The sequence below is a fragment of the Rhinopithecus bieti genome, unplaced genomic scaffold, assembly GCF_001698545.2.
Source record: "Rhinopithecus bieti isolate Rb0 unplaced genomic scaffold, ASM169854v2 scaffold_315, whole genome shotgun sequence".
In the NCBI taxonomy this organism is placed as follows: Eukaryota; Metazoa; Chordata; class Mammalia; order Primates; family Cercopithecidae; genus Rhinopithecus; species Rhinopithecus bieti.
Window position 1 is genome coordinate 2,075,264 of NW_016803481.1, and position 24,669 is coordinate 2,099,932.

Sequence of the window (24,669 nt, forward strand, 5' to 3'; positions counted from 1 at the left end):
TGCTTTCTGGTTCATAGATGGCGACTTCTTGCTGTGTCCTCACTTGATGGAAGAGACGGGGCAGCTCCCTGGAGTCCTCTTTATAAGGATGCTGATCCCATTCACAAGGGCCTCACCCTCATGACTCATCAATTCTCAAAGGTCCTGCCTTCTGATACTATCGCCTTGGTGATTAGGTTGCAACGTATGAATTTGGGGGGGATGCAAACATTCAGATCACTGCACTGGGGCTCCTGGCTCTTCACAGTTGTACAGCACTTGGGCCTCCAGCTCTCATTATCGCCACTGCATCTAGGGTCTTTCCTGCCTCCCTGTCTCTGTTGCCAGGTGCCTGGTGGTTATTATTTAAAAGATTCCTGCTGGTATATCTGAATGTATTTACCATGCAGCCTTAACAAGACCAAACTCTACCCTGGCTTTTTAACAAGGGCTAGGTCACTAGAAAAGCTTCCAGGCATTCCCATACTGCTGTCTGCAGTGGCCTTTCTGTCCTAGCTTTGTCTAGTTCCTCTATTAAGGTTTTTAAACACACACACACATCCACACCTACATACATACACAAACATACACACACATATATATACACAGACCTGTACATATAGACATAAACACACATACCCATGTGTACACGTGTTTGCACATATATGTATACATATGCACATACAGACATGCACGTACATACACATGCACACGTATATACATACATATGAACACATATACACATACACATATACACACATACATATACACATACACTCACCACATTCCCACACTTTGCCCTTTCCTGGCTGAGAAGTCACAAATACTCAACTATGTGTATTTTTTCAAATATGAGCTTATTTACATNTTCCAGTGTATATATATATTGTAAAACAATATCACTTACAGACAAGCGCGTAAATTCCAATGCACACGTATATACATACATATGAACACATATACACATACACATATACACACATACATATACACATACACTCACCACATTCCCACACTTTGCCCTTTCCTGGCTGAGAAGTCACAAATACTCAACTATGTGTATTTTTTCAAATATGAGCTTATTTACATTATTCCTGAGCTTGACCTGAATTGTTTTTATGCTCTTACTTTGTTATACAGTTTTTGATGAGCTTTGTCTCCAGTTTCTCTCTTGTGAATATCTGCAGTGGGGGTTCTATTTTCTGTTTTGGATTTTTAGCATTAATCAGGTCTGTTGAAATCTGCCTGTGGGTTTGAAAGAAGCAGAGAACTTAGATCATCATAGAGGAGAAGCAACCCAGGAGGGGAAAAGGTAACCAGAGAGCTGAGGCAGCCCAAGAGGGGAAAGGTAACCAGAGAGGAGAGGCAGCCCGGGAGGGGAAAGGTAACCAGAGAGCTGAGGCAGCCCAGGAGAGGAAAGGTAACCACAGAGGGGAGGCAGCCCAGGAGAGGAAAGGTAACCAGAGAGAGGAGGCAGCCCAAGAGGGGAAAGGTAACCAGAGAGGGGAGGCAGCCCAGGAGGGGAAAGGTAACCAGAGAGGGGAGGCAGCCCGGGAGGGGAAAGTCAACCAGAGAGGGGAGGCAGCCCAGAAGGGGAAAGGTAACTAGAGAGGAGAGGCAGCTCAGAAGGGGAAACATGAGCAAAGTCACATGAGATGGCTCTCTTTGGCAAGAATGCAGGTTTTCTGGAATCACAGCATTTGGATGGAGTGGTAATAGATCTGAAATCATTCAGTCCACTCTTTTTGTTTTGTATTTGAGGATCCTGAGGCCAGAGAGGGGAGATGATTGGCCCAAGTCACAAAACCATCCAGTGACCTGGCTGGGATGAAAAAATACATCTCTGGATTTATGAAAACAAGTTTGCAAAGCAGGTTTATCTGCAGGCTGATTTTTTGAGAAAAAACACAAATCTATTAGAGTCCAGATCAGCAAATATTTATAAAGGGATGGTGTAACAGAGCAGGGCTTTGGATTCCAGGCTAATGCTGGGACTCTGGCTTCTGGGTAGTAGGGACCTGCTGAAAGTGGGGAACATCTCTGAGTGGAGTGACAGGTAAAGTGGCCTTTCTGCTCTACGGAGGACTGCGGAGCGTGGCCTGGGCCGAGGTCCCTGGGACATTGTGTGGTGAGCCAAGCTCTCATCTCTCCTTCCACATGGACTCCGCTGGGAAGGGGGTGGAGTTGCCCCCAGCCTCAACCACCACCCTCCCTGGGGGCCTTGAGGACCATAGCAAGGGCAGTCCCAGCACCTTTCTAGGCCTCAGTTGGCTGTGAAATGGGGCCAACAGTGCCTGCCTCGTCCACTTCTCAGGGTCACAGAGAGGTGCCTTAAGTGATGAAAAAGAGAGAACACTCAAAAGTGTAAAGGTGATAGGGGCTGAGAATCCAGGCCCTGGTGACTTGAGGGTACTGGAAGTGGAGCTGTTTGCTGAGCCACTCCACCCTGTCAGCTGCCCTGTGGTTAGCGTGGTTCTGGGGGTGGTTTTGACTGTACTGCTGGCTCCAGGCCAGGCTCATCAGCTGTCCTCATAATTTGCTCTTGGCACATGAGTTCCCGGATTCCAGCCCATGCAAGTCCCATACCCCATCATGTATTCTGAGATCAGGGAAGGGAGAAGGCATGGGTTTCCTCCCATTGGCTGATCCCCAGGAAAACCCTCGTGCTTCTCCTGAATGCCTGGCCCCAGATCTTTCATCCCATTGGGAAGATGCTTCTGGTGGGAGCAATTGCACTGGGGGAAGCGTGAGGGGAGCGGGCTAGATGGGTGGGCAGAGTCTGAGCAGGGACCCCAGGACCCTGCTCCTCCTTGTCCCAGCCACCTCCATGCCCTGGCCTGCACTGGTGACAGAAGAGATGAGAAATGGGATGGTATAGAAAGTTGAGAAATGAAAAAGCTCGCTTGGGTACCTCTTGGAACAACAGATGTTGTGGCACTTCTGCTCCTACCCATTAGTCATTCTTTGGATCCCGATTGTGTGCCGGGGTGTGCAAGGCATAGGCCATAGACAGTGCCCTGTAGAAGATTCTGTCCTCCTTGGGAACCACAGTTCAAGGTGGGGGATAGTGCCCAGGAAGTGGACAGCAGCCGCCTGACCAGGCTGCAGGTGCTCCCACAGGAGCACTGTGCACAAGGATCTCCCCACCTCCTTCCAGCTCTGAGATTTGGGGGCTCTGCCTGTGCAACACTAAGAGATCAGAAGGTGGGTGTATTCATCTGTTCTCACACTGCTAATAAAGACATACCTGAGATTAGGTAATTTATAAAAAAAAAAAAGAGATTTAATGGATTCACAGTCCACATGGCTGGGGAGGCCTCATAATCACGGCAGGAGGTGAAGGAGGAGCAAAGGCACATCTTACATGGCAGCAGGCAAGAGAGTGTGTGTAGAACTCCCCTTTATAAAACCAACAGACCTCATGAGACTTATTCACTATCATGAGAACAGCAAGGGAAAGACCCACCCCCATGATTCAGTTGCCTCCCACTGAGTCCCTCCCACAACACATGGGAATTATGGGAGCTACAATTCAAGATGAGATTTGGGTGGGGACACAGCCAAACCAGATCAGTGGGCATGAAGGCAGACTCAGGACTAAGAGGGACTGGACTCTTAGGATTTGGCTAATGTTCAGGGACTCCATGAGGAGAGCGTTTGTGCAGAGGTGGAGGAAAGTTGGTGACCATGAGCACTGAGCTGTAAGTTTGCAGCAGAAGGGTCAGATCGTGAGTGATCTGCAGGGGCCTTTGTCCCGACCTGCAGGACAGTCGAACGGGCCCTGGAAGGGGGAGTGGGAATGCAGGAGACAAGAAAACACGAGAAATGGAGACAAGACAAATAGCCTGATCAAGTCTCGTTTAATGGCGGCGGTGCGATGCCTTATATAGGCTGGCAGGGAAGAGGAAGGGCCAGGGCGGTGACAGGAGGCTGGGCTTACTCAAATTACAATCGCGCATGCGCTGTGGGTTTGTACTTTTCCCGGGCGCGTGAGGTTATCTACCCGCGGGCAGGAAAAGTTCGCGCGCGCGGGTAAAGTTGATGATGAAGAACCAGGAAGTGCGCCATCTTGTCTCCACAATGCGGAGCTTAAGCAACAGAGGCCGCGGCAATTTCCGGGCCTCACGGCTCCGGACAGGCCTTGACAGGGGAAGCTGCGCCTTTGGTGCAGTGAGGGGCCTCCCCGTGCTCTGAGTCACTTTGGTTGCTTTGTTTTTTCAGAGAGATTGATCAGACAGCAAGGCTCACATGGGCTGGAGAGAGACCAAGACAGGGAGGTTCTTATAAAGGCCAGAGCCAGGCCATAAGGACCTGACGAGGGTGGAAGCAGTGAGGAAGGAGGTGGAGACATGAAAAGTACCCTCCTTTATGAGAAGCCTCAAATCACAGATGGGTGTGGCTAGAAAGGGATGCAAAAGGGAGACAGGAAAGAGGAATCAGAGCAGGCTCAAGATTTCCAGCTTGGGTTTCTGAAGAAAGGATAGTGTCCGTAAACACACTAAAAAGTCAGATCCCGAGATTGCTTCACTTACGGGCAGCATCAGTGATTTATTTTATTTTATTTTATTTTATTTTTTGAGGTGGAGTCTCACTCTGTCACCCAGGCTAGGGTGCAGTGGCCGGATCTCAGCTCACTGCAAGCTCCACCTCCCAGGTTTACGCCGTTCTCCTGCCTCAGCCTCCCGAGTAGCTGGGACTACAGGCACCCGCCACCTCGCCCGGCTAGTTTTTTTTGTACTTTTTTTTAGTGGAGATGGGGTTTCACTGTGTTAGCCAGGACGGTCTCAATCTCCTGACCTCGTGATCCACGCGTCTCGGCCTCCCAAAGTGCTGGGATTACAGGCTTGAGCCACCACACCCGGCCAGCATCAGTGATTTAAAGACACACTTGGTCCTCGGAGCACCTGGCAGCTTGGCCCCTCGAGGCTCTGGCCAAATCATCAGCCCTTCTGAGTCAGTCAGGCCAGTACCATCTGAGGATGGTGCTGGGAATTGGTGCCCACCTTTACTGCCCACCCCACCTTCTTCCCAGTTACTCTCTAGCAAAGACCTTCATAACCACATAGTTTTTTTTTTTTTAAATCCAGCTGGGCGCATTGGCTCACGCCTATAATCGTAGCATTTTGGGAGGGTGAGGTGGGCGGATCACGAGGTCAGGAGATTGAGACCATCCTGGCTAACACGGTGAAACCCCGTCTCTACTAAAAATACAAAAGTTAGCCAGGTGTGGGGGTGGGCGCCTGGAGTCCCAGCTACTCGAGAGGCTGAGGCAGGAGAATGGTGTGAACCCGGGAGGCGGAGTTTGCAGTGAGCTGAAATTGCACCACTATACTCCAGCCTGGGCAACAGAGCCAGACTCTGTCTCAAATAAAAAAAAAAAAAAAAAAAAAATCCGTCTGTAGCACGTTCTTGAGACCTGCCTCTCCCCGGATGAGCCAGCCAAACTCCACAGGGTGATTTCAGGTGCACCAGGAATACCCGGAGGTTGTCATCCTATAATGGCTCTGAGGAGGTGTTATTATTATTATTATTTTTTTGCAGTGTGGAGGCATTATGCAAAGTGAGGTGATCGGGGTGGCCCCCCTCACTCAAGGCTTTGAAGCCCTTCTCTAGTCATCATGCCACTGAATCCACTCAGTCCTCGCTACAACTGCACGAGAAAGGAATGTTTTCTTTTACCCACATTTAATAGAATCAGGACTTGAACCCGAGACTCGATATCCATACTCAATGCCCACCTTTCAGATGATGTCTACCACCCAGAGGCCCCAAATCAGGGTCTTCGGGCAGCGTCCTCCCTTGGCGAGAGGGACTCCTGGGAAGACGCCCCTGCAGGTTGCACCTGCATCTGAGGGAGAGCTGAAATTGGAGGGTGCAGTCCTTTGCGTCTGTGACCAGCTCGGTTCCTGGAGCACCCGGGGTGGTGGAGGCAGAGAAGAGAGAAAGGGGTGGGCATCCAGCCCAGCAGCAGAGATCCAGGCACCCTCTCCCGGTTCCCTTTGCTGCAGCCTTGGCCTTGGCCTTAAGGGGAGATCACTGGGAAGGGGTAGTGAAGCACATTTGCTTCCTGACTCAGTCCTTAATTTCTGCGCCATCTTTGATCTATTCCCAACAGGTTCTCTGACTCAGTCCTGTGGTCTGAAAACTGGGATCACAAAACGTAGTCCTTCTTAAATCATTTGTATTACTTGTGAATTGAAGAATTGTTGACTACTTTTTTCCCTGCGTGCGTGCCATGGAATTACTAAACAGCTGTCAAGTTTGGTTAGGTTCTGAGGACAGTGCCAGTGTGAGGAAGGTATCAGTACATCTCGATCTTGGCTGGCTGGTTGTTTTCTATGTATTATTAACACCTTCTGATCTCATATACTCACTCATTCATCAAATATTTATTGTGCAAGACATTACTGCTGGGCTGTGAGTCTGTGTGTTTCCGTTTCCTGGCACTGCCATAATAAAGCATCATAAACTTGGTGGTTTAACAGAAGCTTATTTTCTCACAGTTCTGGAGGCTCAAAGTCTGAAATCAAGGTGTCCACAGGGCCACATTCCCTCTGAAAGCTCAGGGGGAGGACCCTTCCTTGGCCCTTTCTAGCCACTGGTACTTGCTGGCAATTCTTGGTGTTTCCTGGCTTGGGAATGCATCACTCCAACCTCTGTCTCTGTTGCCACATGTGCTCGCATATCTCTGTGTCTCTGGTTTTCCCTTCTTATAAGGACACCAGCCATTGCACTGAGGCCTGCCCTACCTCAGTATAACCTCATTTTAATTAATTATGTCTGCAAAGACCCTATTTCCAAATAAAGTCATATTCTGAGGTTCCTGGTAGACATGAATTTAAGGGGTAAGGCCTATAAAGGCTGTTTTTCATGGTCCTCCCTTTTTTTTCTTTTTTCTTTTTCTCTTTTTTTTTTTGGAGACAGAGTTTCACTCTTGTCACCCAGGCTGGAGTGCAATGGCACGATCTTGGCTCACTGCAGCCTCTGCCTCCCAGATTCAGGCAATTCTGCTGCTCAGCCTCCAGTGTAACTGGGATTATAGGCATCCACCATCACACCTGGCTAATTTTTGTATTTTTAACAGATACAGGATTTCACCATGTTGGCCAGGCTGGCCTCGAACTCCTGACCTCAGGTGATCCACCCTCCTCAGCCTCCCAAAGTGCTGGATTACAGGCATGAACCACCATGCCAGGCCCCATGGTCCTCATTTGCTCTTGAAAAGCAGCACGAGGTGAGAGCTTGGAGTCTGGGTCTTCACAGCAGGTATAGGGATGTAAAGGGTATGGTCCTGTCTCAGGGAGCTGGCAATTTTCTTAGGAAAGGTGGGACACAATCACTATGACAAAAGGACAAGGCAGGGTGAGATTACTTGTCAAATGGCACCAAGCACACGCATTCAAGCAACTCGCACCAACTTTCAGCACGCTGGGTCAGAGAGGGTTTTGTGAGGAAGGGGCAGTGAGTCACCTGAGAGCTGGTAGTGACTGGAGGAGGTTGGCAGGGAGGGCTCATGGGCTCACTGGCTTGGGAACAGCAGGTGCAACCATGGCTGGCAAGAAGATTCTGTAACTGGTGAGACATCTAGCCCCATGGGTGTTGCAGAGTGGACACAGGCAGGTCACATGTGGGTTGAAACAACAGCTGCCTCACTCACTCACTGGCTGTGTGGTCTCAGATGAGTAACTGCAGCACACGGCATTGTCATGGGGACTGGATCCAATCACATATGACAGAATCCCTGGCACGCGGGAGCCCCAGCCTGGAGGGCAGCCCCACTCAGGAAAGATTAGAAACCTCTCTTCCATCCAAGTGCAAAAGCCAGACATCTGAGCATGACTCTGGCCTCTTCCTCCCCAACTTTCACCAAAGTCAGTCTCGTCCACTTTCTAAGCAGCTTTTGTTTGTGTCCCTGACAACCCTCTGATGGCTGTGCTCCTCATCCAGGGGTCTCACATCCGACCTGGCTGGACTGAAAGCTCTGCCTCAGCCTCCCTCCTGTTCCCACCCATTTTCCACACTGCAGCCTGAGCCGTCTTCCTCATGTGCAAATCTGGTTGAGCTCTTCTCTCAGGCCCCTCTGTGGCCTCTGGTGCCCTCAGGAGGGGCTGAGTCCAACACTCAGGCCGGGTCTCTAAAAGCTGCACTTTCTCATCCCAGTGTGTCCCCCACCTCTTATCCCGCTGTGGCTTACATATCTCTGTCTTCACTGTCAACCTTTGTAGGGATTGTTCCCTCTGCCTGGAACTGTCCCTTTTCACTTTTAGCCCAGGCTGCCACAACAAAATACCATAGACTGAGCTGCTTAAACAACAGGCATTTATTTCTCACAGCTCTGGAGGCTGAAAGTCCAGGATCAGGGTGTGGCAGGGCCGGGTTCTGGTGAGGACTCTCCTCCTGGTGTGCAGACTGCTGCCTTCTTGCTGTGTCTATTTGAGAGAGAGAGAGAACTCCCTGGTGTCTTTTCTTATAAAACCACTAATCCCATCATGCGGGCTCACCCCTATGACTTCATCAAAACCTCATCACCTCCCAAAGACCCCACCTCCTAAAACTGTCACATTGGGGATTAGGGATTCAACATATGGTTTTGGGAGGGGACACACATATTCAGTCCATAGCACACTCTCTCAACCCTCTGTTTACTCAGCTCACTCCTCTTTCTCTTTGAGATTTCACTTTGGATATTACTTATTCCAGGAAGCCTTTCCTGATGCCCCCTGAGACTGGGCTGAGGGTTCCCTGTGAGTTTCCAGAGCTAATGCTGTCCCTTCCTCTCCTCAGAGAGGACATTTTGTTTCCTCTACAGATGACCTGGTCCTGTTCCAGAAGGCAACCCCCTAACCTCAGTACTGTTTTTGCCTTTCCAGGGCCACCGGGACCCAAAGGTGATCAGGGGGATGAAGGAAAGGAAGGCAGGCCTGGCATCCCTGGATTGCCTGGACTTCGAGGTAATAGACATGCCCCTGGGAAGGATCTGGGAGAGACCCCCAATCCATCTCTACTACCTACTTTCTTGATGGTATAAATGCCAGGGCTCCCCAGAGGAGCACCCAGTCGACTCCGCCTCAAACGCTCTGTTCCAACAAGAGACTAAGAGGTTGCTGGTGTCACGATGGGATGCAGCACATACTTTTTCTTAGCAAGTGCCACAATCTGAAGGAAAAGGGCACAGTACAGGCCTGCAGCTCCCTGAAGCCCCTTCCCAGCCCAGGAGCCAGGGTCTGTGTGAGCAGAGCGTGTAGAAGGCGTTGGAGATGTTTTGAGATTCAGACCAACCCTTCAAAGATGCTGTCCCATCAGTGTTTCCCGATCAGCAGCCACCTGCCACCCTCCCGCCCCACCATGGCTCCTGCCGACCCTGCCCAGCTCTACGCATGGGTCATGAATGCCTATCCCTTCCCCTTTTGATCCCTCCCCTCCCCATCCTGCTGCACGCAGCAACAGCCCTGAAGAGCCAGTGGCTGGTGGGGAAGGTACTTTGGGCCTTCTAGAAAGGCAACGTTCTTAGACTCACTGTCTCCAAAGCTCCTGTTGAGTTCCTCCGTTGTACCTTGCCCGCCAGTCTGTCCATTCCTGAGCCTGTGCTGCGTGTAACATTTTGCGGGGAGACTGTGGTCTTCTGAGTGATGGAAGAAAAGGAAATAGAGGGAGAAAGGTACCCAGTTATTTATTTTAGGAATTATACCCCCAAACCTTCTGCTTCCTAAATCTCTAAGACGTTGCAAACACAGTAGAGGAGACAGTGCCTGGAGGAAGGAGAGATCCCAGCCCAGTCTCCACTCCTGGCCTTCCCCTCTCAGGGAACCTCCCTAAAGTCAGCACTGAGGCTGCTCAGGGGCTCATGGGGCTCTGGAACTGCATTTTCTGCCTTAGGGAATCATAAGATGAGGGGCCTGGGGCACAGCTTGTGCTAAATCAAGAATTCTGTGGCAGCGGAGCTATTGGACTCTGGGAACACATATGTTGTATTAGGAGGGAAAGGGAGGAAACCCAATCAGCTCTCTCTGAGAAACCCGTCTTCTTCCAGTCATTGGACCTTAGGACTAGAGGAATAATTCATTACTGGGAGACAGATTTCTCCAAGTCCCAGAAAACGCCCAAAGCAAACCAACTCACATTCCAAGCAGGAAAGAACAATTAGTTAATTAAGGGTGCTCTGCTTTGCAGAGATAACTGTGCCTTAGGCCAGGCCTCATGGGGGCCAGGGCTCTCACTCGGTCAAGCACTTGTTTATGCTGGCTCTGCATGGTGCTGTCACAGCAGGAGGTGGCCAAGGGGCCTCATGGCCAAGAGCCCTGGGATTTGATCGGCAGCAGGCCATCCATTTACTGACCTGCCTCCAATCCCTTTTGCTATACCTCCCTGTGTGTATGCAAGGGAAGGGATCTTTTTGTGTTTGTTTGTTTGTTTGTTTTTCCTTAAATAAAATGAGAAGCTATTTTTTCTTCCACCCACCCTCCTCCCTAAGTACCTGTAAGCCCTGTTGATCCAGCATGAAGTGATGCTGACTGACCATGAACCTTTATTTCAGCAAGAACAGGGCTCAGATCCTGCCTCCAACACTGCTGTGTGACCTTGGGCAGTTTACTTAATCTCTCTGAGCTCCGATTGGCTCATTTGTAACACAGGCAGAATAATCCCTCCCAGTGTTGTGATGATTAAATGAGATACTTAGCATCCAGAGCAGGGCCTGGCACACAGAAAGTGCTCAAAAAAGTGTTTACTGATTCTAGGCCGGGTGCGGTGGCTCACGCCTGTAATTCCAACACTTTGGGAGGCCAAGGCAGGCAGATCACTTGAGGTCAGGAGTTTGCGACCAGCCTGGCCAACATGGTGAAACCCTGTCTCTACTAAAAACACAAATATTAGCTGGGCGTGCTGGCGTGCGCCTGTAATCCCAGCTACTCAGGAGGGTGAGGTGGGAGGAGTGTCTGAACCTGGGAGGCGAAGGTTGTAGTGAGCTGAGATGGTGCCACTGCACTCCAGCCTGGGTAACAGAGCGAGATTTTGTCTCAAAAAAAAAAAAAAAAAAAAAAGTGTTGCTGATTCTAAATCTCCAGCATGCTCAAGGGCAAAGGAACACCCCCAAAGGGATAGGCACCCCTACCGTCACTCACAATAGCACTGGACCTTTCTAGCGGGAGGATCCCGAGCCTGACGGATACAGGGTGTGCATGGGGAGGGTCCGTGTGGACCTGTTTGACTCTGCTGTGGCGGCATCTTTAGATTAACAGAAAAAAACCAGACACAAAGGCTAAAAGAGGATGTGTGGGGGAGGCTGAGCCTTGAACCTGCGTTGACCTCTGAGGGTCATTCCTGTTCTGCATCTGAGGCTCTGCCATTTGTCTGTTTTCTCCCCAGGTCTGCCCGGGGAAAGAGGTACCCCAGGATTGCCCGGGCCCAAGGGCGATGATGGGAAGCTGGGGGCCACAGGACCAATGGGCATGCGTGGGTTCAAAGGTAATAACAACCTCAGTTTTCCCTGAGCCTCACCACCAGTCCCAGGCAGCATGTGGGCATTGGCGTGGAGGACCAGGACTCTCATCTTCACTGTGCCGTGGACCAGCGGGGAAACCTTGTGCAAGTCGCTTCATTTTGTTAAAGCATTTAGTTTTTCTTCTAAAAACTAGAAACTCTCAGCCAGGCATGGTGACTCTTGCCTGTAGTCCCAGCATTTTGAGAGGACCAGGCAGGAGGATTGCTTGAGCCCAAGAGTTTGAGATCAGCCTGGGCAACACAGCAAGACTCCATCTCTAGAAAATATAAAATAATTAGCTGAGTGTGGTGGCACGTACCTGTAGTCCCAGCTACTTGGGAGGCTGAGTGGGAAGGATCTCTTGAGTCTAGGAGTTGGAGGCTGTAGTGAGCTATGACTGTGCCACCACCCTGGGTGACAGAGCAAGAGCTCATCTCTAAAACAAAATAAAACAAACACACACACACACAAATCTATAAATCCTCATGGTATATATTTCACAGGTCTGTCAGGAGGAGTGAGCAAGCATGTATGTGTGCAAATGCTAAAGTCCTTGTAGAAATGCAAGGGAGTGTTATGATAGGTTGCAGCCCAGAGATGTAATCAGAGAAAGCCAGCAAGGTGACCCGCAGGGCAGACACCAGGGCTGCAGGCCCAGGACAGCCCTCCTCCCCCAGTCCTGCCAGACTCCTGACCTTCTCTATACTCTTCTATTCCCCCAGGATTTACAACTTTTTTTTTTTTTTTTTTTTGAGACGGAGTCTCGCTCTGTCACCCAGGCTGGAGTGCTGTGGCCGGATCTCAGCTCACTGCAAGCTCCACCTCCCGGGTTCACGCCATTCTCCTGCCTCAGCCTCCCGGGTAGCTGGGACTACAGGCGCCGCCACGTCGCCCGGCTAGTTTTTTGTAGTTTTTTTTTTAGTAGAGACGGGGTTTCACCGTGTTAGCCAGGATGATCTCGATCTCCTGACCTCGTGATCCGCCCGTCTCGGCCTCCCAAAGTGCTGGGATTACAGGCTTGAGCCACCGCATCCGGCCGGATTTACAACTTTAATTCAGTTCTCAGATTTACAGTGCCAAAAATGTTCTTTCTGATTTGCTCTTCTTCCTGTAGGCAGTCCCCTTGTTTGTTTTTAGGGAAACCTACTTTTACATGTCTTTTCATGCTCACTTCAAGATTGTCTAAACCTCCTAGCATCACTGCGGAAGATGAGGACATCTGATGCTCTTTCCCCAGGCTTTCTACTCCTCACTTGTTAAAATGAAAACTAAGAAAAAAGTACTACTAATCATTCCCACCCCGTGTCTAGGGTGATCTCTTGATCTAGGATCACTGATAAGTTTTATTTTACTTTCTGGTCGGTGATGAAACAGGCTGAGGTTTTCCTTTCTTTTATGATCCCATTTTAAAAAGTTGGTTTTAAAACAGATTGTAAAAGCAGCACATGCTTGTTGAAAATAAAATTAGAGACTGGGCAAGGTGACTCATGCTTGTAACCCCAGCGCTTTGGGAGGCCAAGGCAGGAGGATCACTTGAGACCAGGAGTTCAAGACCATCCTGGCCAATATGGCGAAACCCTGTCTCTACCAAAAACGCAAAAATTAACTGGGCATGGTGGTGCACACCTGTGATCCCAGCTACTCAGGAAGCGGAGGCAGGAGAATCACTTGAACCCGGGAAGTGGAAGTTGCAGTGAGCTAAGATTGTACCACTGCACTCCAGCCTGGGCCTGGGTGACAGAGTGAGACCCTGTCTCAAAAATAAATAAATAAATAAATAATTTAAAAAACAAAACAAATTAGACAACACAGAAGTTCATAAAGCTAAAAGTCTCCACCCCTCAGTTCCCCCAGCTCTTATTCTTTAGAATAACTACTGTCAATGCTTTGGAGCCTACCCTGCCAGACAGTTTTCTGAGCACATTCCTATATATGTATATGGCTGCCTTTTTTTATTTTTTATTTTTTCAAGTCTTAGATCATCCTGGGCATTCTCCCCTGGAATTTGCTGGCTTTCTTTTTTCACCAGACAGCATGCCCATGGGCTTTTGATTTGCAGATGTCTTCCTGGAGGTCCTTGGAATTGAAGTCCCTTGTCATTTTAATGTCCAGTGAGTGGTGCCAGGATTTTCTACTTCTTTGTAGAGGGAGATGCCAGCTGGCCAAAGAGGTCATATCCTCTTTTATCTATCTCCTTTAGCCATATCCTGGGAAGGAAATGCCACAATTCTCTGGTATCTCACACTTACGTTTTATGATCTCTCCCACAAGAAAACCTGCTTGACGTAGAACCCGCCTTTCCGCCTATTTAACTAAAGCCCCCTCTCCCTTGTTTTCCCCTGGGCTCGTTAGAACAAACTTGGATGTGGACTTCTAAAACCCCAAGTGTTTAATAGGAGTATCTTTGACTTGTCTTCTTCCTGCAAAATTCCATGTGCTCTTTGAGGCTGTGCTGGTAGAGGCTGCTCTTTGGTTCTTTACGAAGGGGTGGGATTTTCTCACCCGTGCCTCATCCTTCTCGGGGTACCCAGGGCAGATGGCAGAATTGGCTGCCCTCTTCTCCTGCCTGCTGGACTCTTCAGTTGCTGCTGGCTCCCGCCTGAGGGTTTCTCTGGTCTCGAGTTCATCAATCTCCTGAAGGTAACATTTTTTTCACAATTAGGATTTGTTTCCATTTCTAATGCCAGTTTTCCTTCTCTGTTTTAGGTGACCGAGGCCCAAAAGGAGAGAAAGGAGAGAAAGGAGACAGAGCCGGGGATGCCAGTAAGGAAATTTTGCTGGGGTCCCGGCATATGGTCTTGGCACAGGGCTAGCTGTCTCCCGAGCAGCTCCATGAGTTTGGATGTTCAGAGGCTGGAGCCATGGCTGGGGTTCAAGTGTCAAAGGAGGCTCCCTACCATTTTTAGGGCTCCGTTTGTCTAGCAAGAGATGCTGATAGACCCCAGGGGCACTGGCCACATTTCTCGAGGTGTCATAAGCCTAGTGATTGTGTGCATGGATCTGGAGGCTCCCCCTGGCCGCTCACTAGCCCAGCTGGGTATAATCTCTGTGCCTTGGTGTTCTCATCTATAAAATGGGGATAACAGGAGTCCTTACCTCATAAGGTCGTTGTGAGAATTGAATGAGTTAATCTGTGTAAAGTGCTTATGATCGTGCTGGACACCTAATGAGGACTCAGTACCTGTTTGTGATTATTATTCTGTGTAATACACCCACTCAGACACACTTCCTAAAATCATCGGAGGTGTGTGCACAAATTCAGCTACTGACCTTGTTAAAGGCCTCCCCTCCCTGGGTGTTACACAGGGAAAGGTGCAGAGACAAAGTGGCATCGCCTTTGTTTTCCCTGTTTGCCACTGATGGAGGAGTGACGCTGGAGTGCTCATGATCCGGCAGACCACCCGGTTAGGAGTGGACATCTTTCTGATGCAGTCCTTGCTAGAATGTTGACAAGGGAATCCGCTTATTTAGTTGTGCCACTCTTCTAGGGTTTACTTTTCCCCACAAAGTGCTACATGTAGAATCTTGGAGACTTGCCAGAGAAGAATGAGCAGTCTCCTAGCCAAGTTGAAAAAGGAGCAAAAGAAAAATCCCCAAACCCAGCATGTGGTGTAAGTTGGCTCTGTCCCATGCAAGGGCGCAAGCAGAATATCACTGCCTCTGGCATCTGGGCTCCGGTCTTGGCTCTGGGAGGATGGGGCCTAGGGAAAGAGTCTCTGTGTTATAGCTTCCCCCCCCCAGATACTCAGGGACTGGGGCCACTGCAGAGTCACAAGCTGGGCATAGAAAGGGGTCTCATGACACCCAAAGAAATCAAGAAGACTGTCAGCCCCACGAAAGCCCCATCAAAATTCAACACAATACCACAACCCACAGCACCACAACCCACAGCACCACAACCCACAGCACCACTAATCATTAGCCATAGGCCTCCATAAATAGGAGAAGGTTTCGAAGAGAAACCTACAAACCCTACAACCAAAAGGACACTTAATAAAAATATAGCATGTGCCATTATTCCCACAAGGACTATAACCATGACTAATGACATGAAAAATTATTGTTATACTTCAACTCTAAGAACACTAACGGCCAAGACCCGCAAAACACACCCGCTAATAAAAATTATTAATTACTCATTCATTGATCTTCCCACACCATCTAACATTTTTATATGATGAAACTTTGGCTCACTTCTTGGTGCCTGCCTAATCCTCCAGATCATTGCAGGATTATTCCTGGCCATGCAGTACACATCAGACACTTTAACTGCCTTCTCTTCAGTTGCTCGTATCAGCTGAGATGTAAACTACAGCTGAATGGTCTGTCATTTTCATGCTTCCTTGGCCTCAGTAGGTCCTTCAGATGAGATCAAGCACACTCAGGGTGGTATGGCGCAGTAGGCCCTTCAAATGACACTTTCGTCGCAGCTGTGCAGGACCAGAAGGAGACCTCACTCCCGAAAAGAGGCCTCCCCAAGGACCCCCCACACTTAAACTTGCCCCTGCTTCCTCTCTGCCTTCCCCTCCCTGAGGCATGATTCAGGATCAAATAGGAGCAAGGCAGGTGACAGCACCTTGTCCTCGAAAGTGATGGACTTGCCCACAGTAAAACCAGTGCCCAGGCTGATTCTAGACCTCCCTCACTCACCCCACCTGAAGTGCTAAAGTCCACAAGGTCATCTGTGAGCTTACAGTTCTAGCATTCTCTATAGTCCCTTTCGAGGGCTGCTTAACTGGGTGTGTCTGACTGAATGGGGCCATCTAGTAGACCCGATCTGATCCGTTTTGTCTTAAGGGCTGGGTCCTGAATGTCATCTTCACGGTGCTGTTTTTCCCTGCTCTGTTTGTTGACTGGTTTCTGACAGAATGCTGCCAAGGTAGCCAAGAAGGATCGTGGCATTTAGTTCTGAGAAATAAACAACTCCTGATGGGGGTGGGCAGGAAGGGAGGAACTGTGTGGAAAGATGGCCTTTGAGATCAGAAACACTGCCCGCATGCCAGAGGGGCTCTTGTCAGGAATTCTCTGGCGGCTCTTCTTTCAGCAGACTTGAGAAAGCCGTGAGGAGGTCGAGCCAGCAGGGCGTTCCCCGTGCTGCGGAGGATGTGTGGTCTCTATTCACCTTGCTCCTGTGGGCCAGGCTGGTGGGCTCTGCACTGGGATTGGGCTCTGAGGCCAGAGCATGGTGCAGGGAGGTGAGAGCCAGAGCCACAGGGGTGCAGGACTCCCTGGCCATGGGTGGGGAGGTGTGGGGGAAGGGCACCCCATCCACTTGGCCCTGGAGCCTCTTGACTGCACAGCAAGAGGTGACATCAGCTCTGGACGGCCTCCCCTCAGGGACTGAGGCTTTCTTTCCTGCCTTGAAGAGCTACACCCTCGCTGCCGCCCAGAACTCAGACAGAACCCAGAGCCTGAGCTTGCACAAAGTGCTGAGCTTTTCTTCCCTGCTCTCTGACAAGACCCCCACCTGCAGTGGTCTCCAGGGGCAGTGAAACTGGGAGGCAAAGGGGCTGAGCAGAGACACCTCCGTGGACAGGAAGCTCTACACAACATGCGGAGGACCCTGGGAGACCCAGAGGAATCGTAGAACAAAGAAACTGGCAGGCCAGCCTCCATCTTCCATTTTCAGAGGCCCATAGGGGAGGACGGACTTCCTAACGTCCTCAGGCCAGGGCCGAGGCTGAACACCATCCTCAGTCCCTGACTTCCCGACCCTGGGATGGGAGCTACGGCCCCTGGTCTTGGGCAGTAGGGCCGGGCTCCTTAAAACCCCAAGTAATCCCCTCTTTCACTGGTAGCTCCACATGCAGATATAAGGACCCTGGGGCTGAAGGGGAACAGTCGTCGTGATTGGGGGCTGAGCTCTGTGCCTGTCCCATTGCGGGGTGTCTTCCCACAGCCTCCATCCGCCCGCTTGTTCTGACCACACCAACACCAAGCTGTATTCAGCCTCCTGCTTATGTTTCCAGGGAATTCCAGTCCCAGAGGCATTAACCATATCCCTGAGACCCGGGCTCTGTGGGGGAGAGTCAAGGCTCAGCTTTCAGAAAAGTGTGGAAATTCTGACGGACATGGTGCCCATGTCTGAGGGTTTCTTAGTCATTCCCTGCACCCTGGGAAGCCCCACCGTAGGATCTACGGGGTGGGAAAAAAGCGTTTGCAACACCAGAGAGCTACCCTCCTCCACTAGCCAACATCGTGCGGGAAGAGCCACTAACCAGGGTGGCCTCTGGTAACCCCGAGGCCTTTAAACCCTCCCAAACATCTCCGAAGCCCGCGCCATTAGCAGCAAAGACCTGAAGTTCCAGCAGATGGGGATGAGACTGGGCAAAAGGGACTGGTGAGAAAACACGACAGACACCCCTCACTTGGGACGTGGAAAGTGGGGGTTTTCCCTGGAAGCGGGCATGCCACAGAAGGCTTCTCAGGACCCATCTGAGTCCACATTAAAATATTTTCAGAACAAAATCTTGCCATTGTTTACCCATGTTTTGATCTGAAGTCATAGGATTTTAGGGTTGGATGGGTTTCAGACCCATTCCTCTCTCTCGCCCAACCCCACCCCACCAGTTTTCACAACAGAGACCAGCAACAGAGAGATGGGAGGGATCCCCAAAATCACCCAGCCTAGGTCATGGCCAAACTGGGTCTAGAATCCAGATGTCCTGATTTCTGCTTGATGAGAGATAAAGGTTTTTTTAGTCAAGGACGATATCAGTCATTCCGTGACATGTTTGGCTTTTGGGAGTTTGGCCAGGAAAAAAAAAGAAAGAAAGAAATGCTACGTATACACATCTCAAGAGAGAAATACATTTGTTTTACCCGAGTAGATGGTCCATTTGCAGGAAAAATAAATAGTATTTTCGCAACTAAGGGGTGGGTGAAGAATTCAGTTTTTTAAAGTCCCATAGCATGAATTTAAAGCAGGATATAAGTTTGGATTGTTTAAAAAACCTTTCTCAGTTTGGTTTCACATGGAAACAAAATATGCAGATGACACCAGGGTGAATTCTAAACCAGAGTTTGTTGATGGTTATCATTCATAGCTTAGAGCACTTGAAAAATATTTAACACTTTGTGCATGTTTTCAGTATTTAGGGAAGTGAGTTTGGGGAAGAGGGAAGCAGTGGGCACCCCAGCATGCAGTGTAAACTCAAAGTAAATGATCAGAGGAGGAAGTTTCTGGACAGTTTTCCCCATAGCTGCTGAGATGTTTCTGTTCCTGTTTTACAATCAAGGAGGAAGAGTCCTCTGGAGTCCTTGGACTCCCTTCTCCCATCCCTGTGCCTAGAGTTTGCTGTACCAGGTGCCCAGGGGAATCTGTTTAGGACAAGGGAACACCAAAAGTTAGCCTTATCTCAGGCATGGAGAGACACAGTGACTGCACCTTGTTTTTCATTTTTTGGGTTTTTTTTTAGATGGAGTCTCACTCTGTCACCCAGGCTGGAGTGCAGTGGCACGATCTCAGCTCACTGCAACCTCCACCTCCTGCGTTCAAGCGACCCTCCTACCTCAGCCTCCAGAGTAGCTGGGATTACAGGCACATGCCACCACGCCTGGCTAATTTTTGTATTTTTAGTAGAAATGGGTTTTCACCATGTTGGCCAGGCTGGTCTTAAACTCCTGAGCTCAGGCAATCCGCCTGCCTCGGCCTCTCAAAGTACTGGGATTACAGGCATGAGCCACCGCGCCCAGCTGACCCAAGTCTTAAAGAGTAAGTTTGTGTCCACCAGGTGGATGTGGAAGTTGAAGGCGTCCCAGGTAAAGAGAACCATGCTTAAAACAGCATAGCATTGTCTGATCCTCCCAAATAGTACAGCATGGCAAGGGTTTGGGATGTAAGAGACAAAAAATAAGGCTGGAAAGGAACACAGGGATAACCAAGGGCCTTGCAGTGGTCAGGAGTTTAGGCTTGAGCCTCTGGGCACTAGGAAGCTATCCACAGGATTGTAATGGCAGAGCCTCGGCTGTCCCTGATGGCCCTTTGCACGCGACCAATGCCTGGTGCGTGGTAGACAGACCCTTCCTCCCGGGAAAGGCCACATTCCAAATCCAAGTTTCTTTTCTGCTCCTGCTCCTTCTCTTGTCTGCACTTCCACTTCGAGCAAATCCTGTTTTTCAGAAACATTTCCTGAGGAGATGTGACCCCAACTGTATGCAGTTCTGTAGGAGCAGCGCTGGTGTGGAGCAACGAAAAGGAAGATTCATTTCCCCTGCTCACTCCCAAGTGGTTGACCCCAACTGTGCAGGCGTTTTGCACACTGACCAATGCCCCAACCGCTGCTGGGTGTCCCACCATTCAATTCCATTCTGACATAATCTACCTGGAGTTAGCGAAGACCCCACAGGGTAAGGGCTCAGTCCCACAGGCTGCCCCTGACTTCAGATGAAATCTCAAATCCAAGCTTCCAGAAGTTCTAAGCAATCGACTGGAAGTCGGAGATTCCCTTTAGACCCCCTCCTTGGGTGTGATTATTTGCTAGAACCCAACTCACAGAACTCAGGAAAAGTTAGGTTCATCAGTTTATTATAAAGGACACAATTCAGGAACAGAGGGATGGGAGAGCTGCAGAGGGCAAGGTATGGGGATGGGGCGCAGAGCTTCCCTGCCCTCCCTGGGCATGCCGCCCTCCAGGTACCTCAATGTGTTCAGCACCGCACCTCTCTGAACCCTGTCCTTTTGGGTTTTATGGGGGTTTCATTACATAAACATGACTGATTAAATCACTGGCCATTGTTACTTGAATTCAATCTGCAGCCCCTCTCCACTTCCAAGTAGGGCTGAATGGTCCAACCTTCTAATCACGTGGTTGATTTCCCTGACAACCAGCACCCCTATCCTTCGATCCCACCCAAACTCAGGTATGGTTGGAAGGGGCTTATTATGAATTTTGAAAAGATGCTCCAGAGCTATTTCAGGAGTAGGGACAAAAAGCAGATTCTCACAAGAGATGGTCCTGTCACTCTTATCACTTAAGAAGTTACAAGAGTTCTAGGAGCTCTGGCTGGGAGCTGGAGATGAAGACCAAATACTTCTTATTATATCAGTATCACAGTAGCAAACCTTAAATCCAAGTCCTGTTTTGACCTCACTGGCTATGTGGCCCTGAGGCTAGTCGCTTAGCCTCTCCGGCCACAATTTCCTCTTTTTTCCCCTATTCTGTGCAGAGGATGAGATCTGGCCTTCCAGACATTCTGGTTTGCCAAGATCCCATCTTAAACCTTCCTAAAACAAATCCAGTGACTCTTCCTAAAAGCTCACAGTGACCCCTTCCATGGGAGCTTCTGCACTACTGTGTGCAGAAAACAGTTCAATTCTGATTAATCCATGCTGTGAGTGGTTTGATGACTTCACATAGATTCAAGAGGACCTGGAAAAATTAAAGGCCTGGCCCCTTTAAGAAGTCAGGTGGTAAAATAAGGATGTGCAGAGGCGCCTGCGAGTCAGGGACAGCTGAGCTTGCTGCATTAGGTTCATCTCTTTAAAAGGTATTTTCAGCATCTCTGGCCAGAGGGAGAGAGACCAGAGCTGGGCCCATGCCCTGGCAGGGAAAAAATGCTTAGGCAAGGAGAAATGAAATCCTCCCTCCCAGGAATCCTAAGAAGTCATTAACAGGGCCACTAATATTTGTACTCCGGATATATGCTAACTGAAGGCAGGAACCAGGGCCAAAGCCTGGGAAGAACTGCTAGTTGGAAGAAAATAAACAAGGCAGTGTGGAGTTTATGTTCAGATTTAGCAGCCAGGTGAGTATGTGGGACTTGGGAGGCTTGGCTGCTGTGACACCTTGTCTAGTGGGGGCATTTCACGTGTAAGCTGAGGTGACCAGTCTGACTGCTGCCTAATCCCTATTCTTTGTATGTGCATTGCCTGCTCTGTCTCCACTTCTCTGCTTACACAGGCAGCCTAGCTTGCGGTGCCGCCCTTCCCTCCTGACCAGGGACTGTACATCCCCAATCCCCTGGCAGACATGCAGTGGTTTTGGGGATTTGCCCTGCAAGAAAACTGTCTTAGTAATACCAACATCAGACGAAGGTGAACACGGAATCATCTACGAAAACCAGTGAAAGAAATGACGCTGAGATCTTTGATGTGGGTTTTGAACAAAGAAAAGTTTTTATGTTGAGATGCACATGAAAACCAAGAGTGGTTTGACTGTTTATTTAGAAAACATTTCAAACAAACTTGGGAATTGTCCTTAATCTCCATGACCCCAAGCTCCCGTTTTGCTGGGAGTGAATGCAGCTGCGGGCTCTGCGGATTGAGTCCGGGAGGTCCCTGGGAGCCTTTGATGTCACTGGATCAGCTCTCACTGCCACCACATGAACTTCACAGCCCTAGGTACCCTCTGTCCTTTGGCATGGAAGCCACCTTGGAGGGTGCTTGGGGCCAGCTATCTAGTTGGACTTACTTCCCCTGGGGCTGGATTTCAGCCTCTTCTTTTTTCTTTTCTTTTTTTTTTTTGTTTGAGACCGAGTCTCACTCTGTCACCCAAGCTGGAGTGCAGTGGTGCGAACTCAGTTCACTGCAACCTCCTACTCCCGGGTTCAAGCGAGTGTCCTGCCTCAGCCTCCTGAGTAGCTGGGATTACAGGCGCACACTACCATGCCCGGCTAATTTTTGTACTTTTAGTAGAGACAGGGTTTCACCATGTTGGTCAGGCTGGTCTCGAACTCCTGACCTCGTGATCCACCCACCTCAGCCTCCCAAAGTGCTGGCATTACCGGCGTGAGCCACTGTGCCCTGTCTCAGCCTCTGTTCTTTAGGGAGACTTTTATTGAATTCAGATGGAAGAAAGAGACAGGCGAAGCCATAGTGAACCTCCCTGGGAGGTCTTGGGGCCATGGTGGCAGGAGGGGTATTTGGCTGGCTTTCTCGCTGACTCAGAGGCTTGAAAAGTCACTTGCCATGGTGCCTGGGTCCCCCACCACGACCTTCAGGGGTTGTATTGAGTTCAACACTATTGAGAGGCGACTACCCAGTCACTGAGCTCCTGCATGTTTCAGAATAACTCTAGGGTATGTCATCATCCCATCTAACTGAGGAGGAAACCACGCTGAGAGGTTACATTCCTCGCCCAAGGCCCTAGAGTTAGAGAGGGGTAAACCTGGTTCTCAAGGCAGTCCCAACCTTTGAGGATTTATGGTGCAGAGGTGGAGAATCATCCCAGAAAGGGGACTCAGACCTAGAACCTAGAGGAGGAGGAGAACTGGGATAGGAACTAGGGCAGGGAGGGGATGGCAGAACCCTCCCAGGAAGGTCCACTAACTAGCCCTGGGCACGTGAACCTGAGCCTTCAAGAAGGGTGCCTTACGGATGTCAGCACCTCCCCACAGGGTGTACAGCTAGGAGTGCTGCAGGCCTGATGAAACAGGCACATAGCATCACTGTTTTCTCCTGGCTCTGCAGCATTTCTTTCTGGTTTTAAATGCTTGTTGACTCTGACCTCTTAGTGCCCTGTGAGAGGTTCAGGAGCTTCCGAAAGAACAGGACTCACTTGTCCACCCAGGCCACCCAGGACATTCCTACAAATCCAGCTCTAAGCAGAGCTTCTGGGCCTTAACGGCATCCTCCCACTGTGTTGGGGTGAGCTCCCAGTTCAGGACTGGGCAGGAAAAGCTCTTCATCTATTATTTGATCAGACACACTTTTTATTGAGCACTGGGTAGCCAGGAATAGCAAAATCAGAGCAAACTCGCAGTTTCCAGAGAATATGAAGCACAGCTGGGGAGACAAGGAGGGGAGGTCACGGTTTTTAAAAGTCCGGTGCGATCCTCAGGGCAGTGACAATGCGGGAGATAGTTCTGTGGCTCCTTCTACCCAGCAAAGTCCCAAGTACCCCGTGTGACCCCTAAGTGGAGACACAGCACTTTGGAAACCCAGGTGTGGTCCTGGCGTGACTGCCTTGTCACGTGGCCTGGAGAGAGTCACTCACTCCCCTTCTCTGAGTCTCAACTTTCTCACCTGTAAAATGGGGCTAACACCACCTACCTTAGGGGAGGGCGGCAAAGACCCCATGACACCTGCTAATAAAAGTGCTTTGAAGAGTCGTAGAGGAAAATATTAAGAGCGGATTCCCATTAGGAAGTAGCATTTTATAAAGCACACCCACAGGCCAGACCACATTTTGAAAGCGATGCCCTCCAGGAGAGCCTGATCAGAAAATCCTTTTGCTTTTGGGATGGCCCCCGTCCTTCCCATATGGATCACATTTCCTGCCGAGCAGTGTCACCTCAGCCTCAGCAGAGCCCCTGTGCCGCAGGCCGGCTGGGGGCACGCGGAGTTCTTTCTTTACAAGAGAATGAAAGTTCAACTTCCTTAATGGGCAGATGGTCCAAATTATCCCTAGGGCTCTACTCTGCAGCTGCAGAAAATCAGAGCCTATTTTCCCAGCCCCATGTGTTTATTTCTGTTCTCCACGACCTCCTTTCTTTCCTCTTGTTTTGCTCTGGCAGGGGGACTGGAAGGCAGGAAAAACAAACATAAAGGAGCTGCAATCTTCCAGGCTTAGGGTGGGCTTTCCCTCTGCTTTTCTGTAGAGGCACAGTTCCCTGGACTTTAGGTGCCTTCTGGTGCACAGCCAAGCAGGTTCTGGGGTAGTTAGTGACCAGCTCCTTTCTTAGAGCCCCTCAAATGCTGTGAGTCCCATTCATCCATTCATTGCCCCACTCATTCATTCCACACCATCTGTTGAGCACTAGAATGTGCCAGGCTCTCTGTTTGCTGCGGGGATGTGATCTGGAACCACAAGGATGCACAACGGTGGCTGCCTTCATGCAGCTTCCCATGGGGAGTGCAGAGAGACATGGAAGAGGGAATCACAGTGCAGGATTTCTCATTAGTGGGGAGCACATACTGAGGCCACAATCAGGAAGCCTTCCCAGAGGAGGTGACGTCTCTCTACCTTACAAGACCTCACAACTAGCTTGATCCCAGATCCGTGCTCTCCCACAGAGCTTCTCAGCCTTGGCTGTGCACCAAAATCACCTACGAATTGTTCAAAACTGGCCCCTCACACTGGTGGGTGTCAGAGCTTCCCAGGTGCTTCCTAGATACAGTCAAGACTGGAGCTACTGCTTTCAGTCTAAGACTCATTCCCTTAAGCCTGAGAATAGTGGATCCGGCAGACCCCATAGGGCTGTTGTGAGATGGATGAAAAGCACTTTATGTTTGGAGAGGGCTGTTATTAAATATTTGTCTTAAGTATTCA

General features: G+C 49.9%; 1 protein-coding gene across 1 annotated transcript in view; it reads left to right on the forward strand.

Moving 5' to 3' along the window:
* Positions 1-24,669, forward strand: part of SCARA5 (scavenger receptor class A member 5) — a 131,869-nt gene that overhangs the window by 78,374 nt on the left and 28,826 nt on the right. The window contains exons 5-7 of the mRNA XM_017885008.1: positions 8,850-8,930; positions 11,344-11,442; positions 14,165-14,221. Coding sequence (XP_017740497.1) covers positions 8,850-8,930; positions 11,344-11,442; positions 14,165-14,221 — 237 coding nt within the window. The remainder of the gene's footprint in view (positions 1-8,849; positions 8,931-11,343; positions 11,443-14,164; positions 14,222-24,669) is intronic.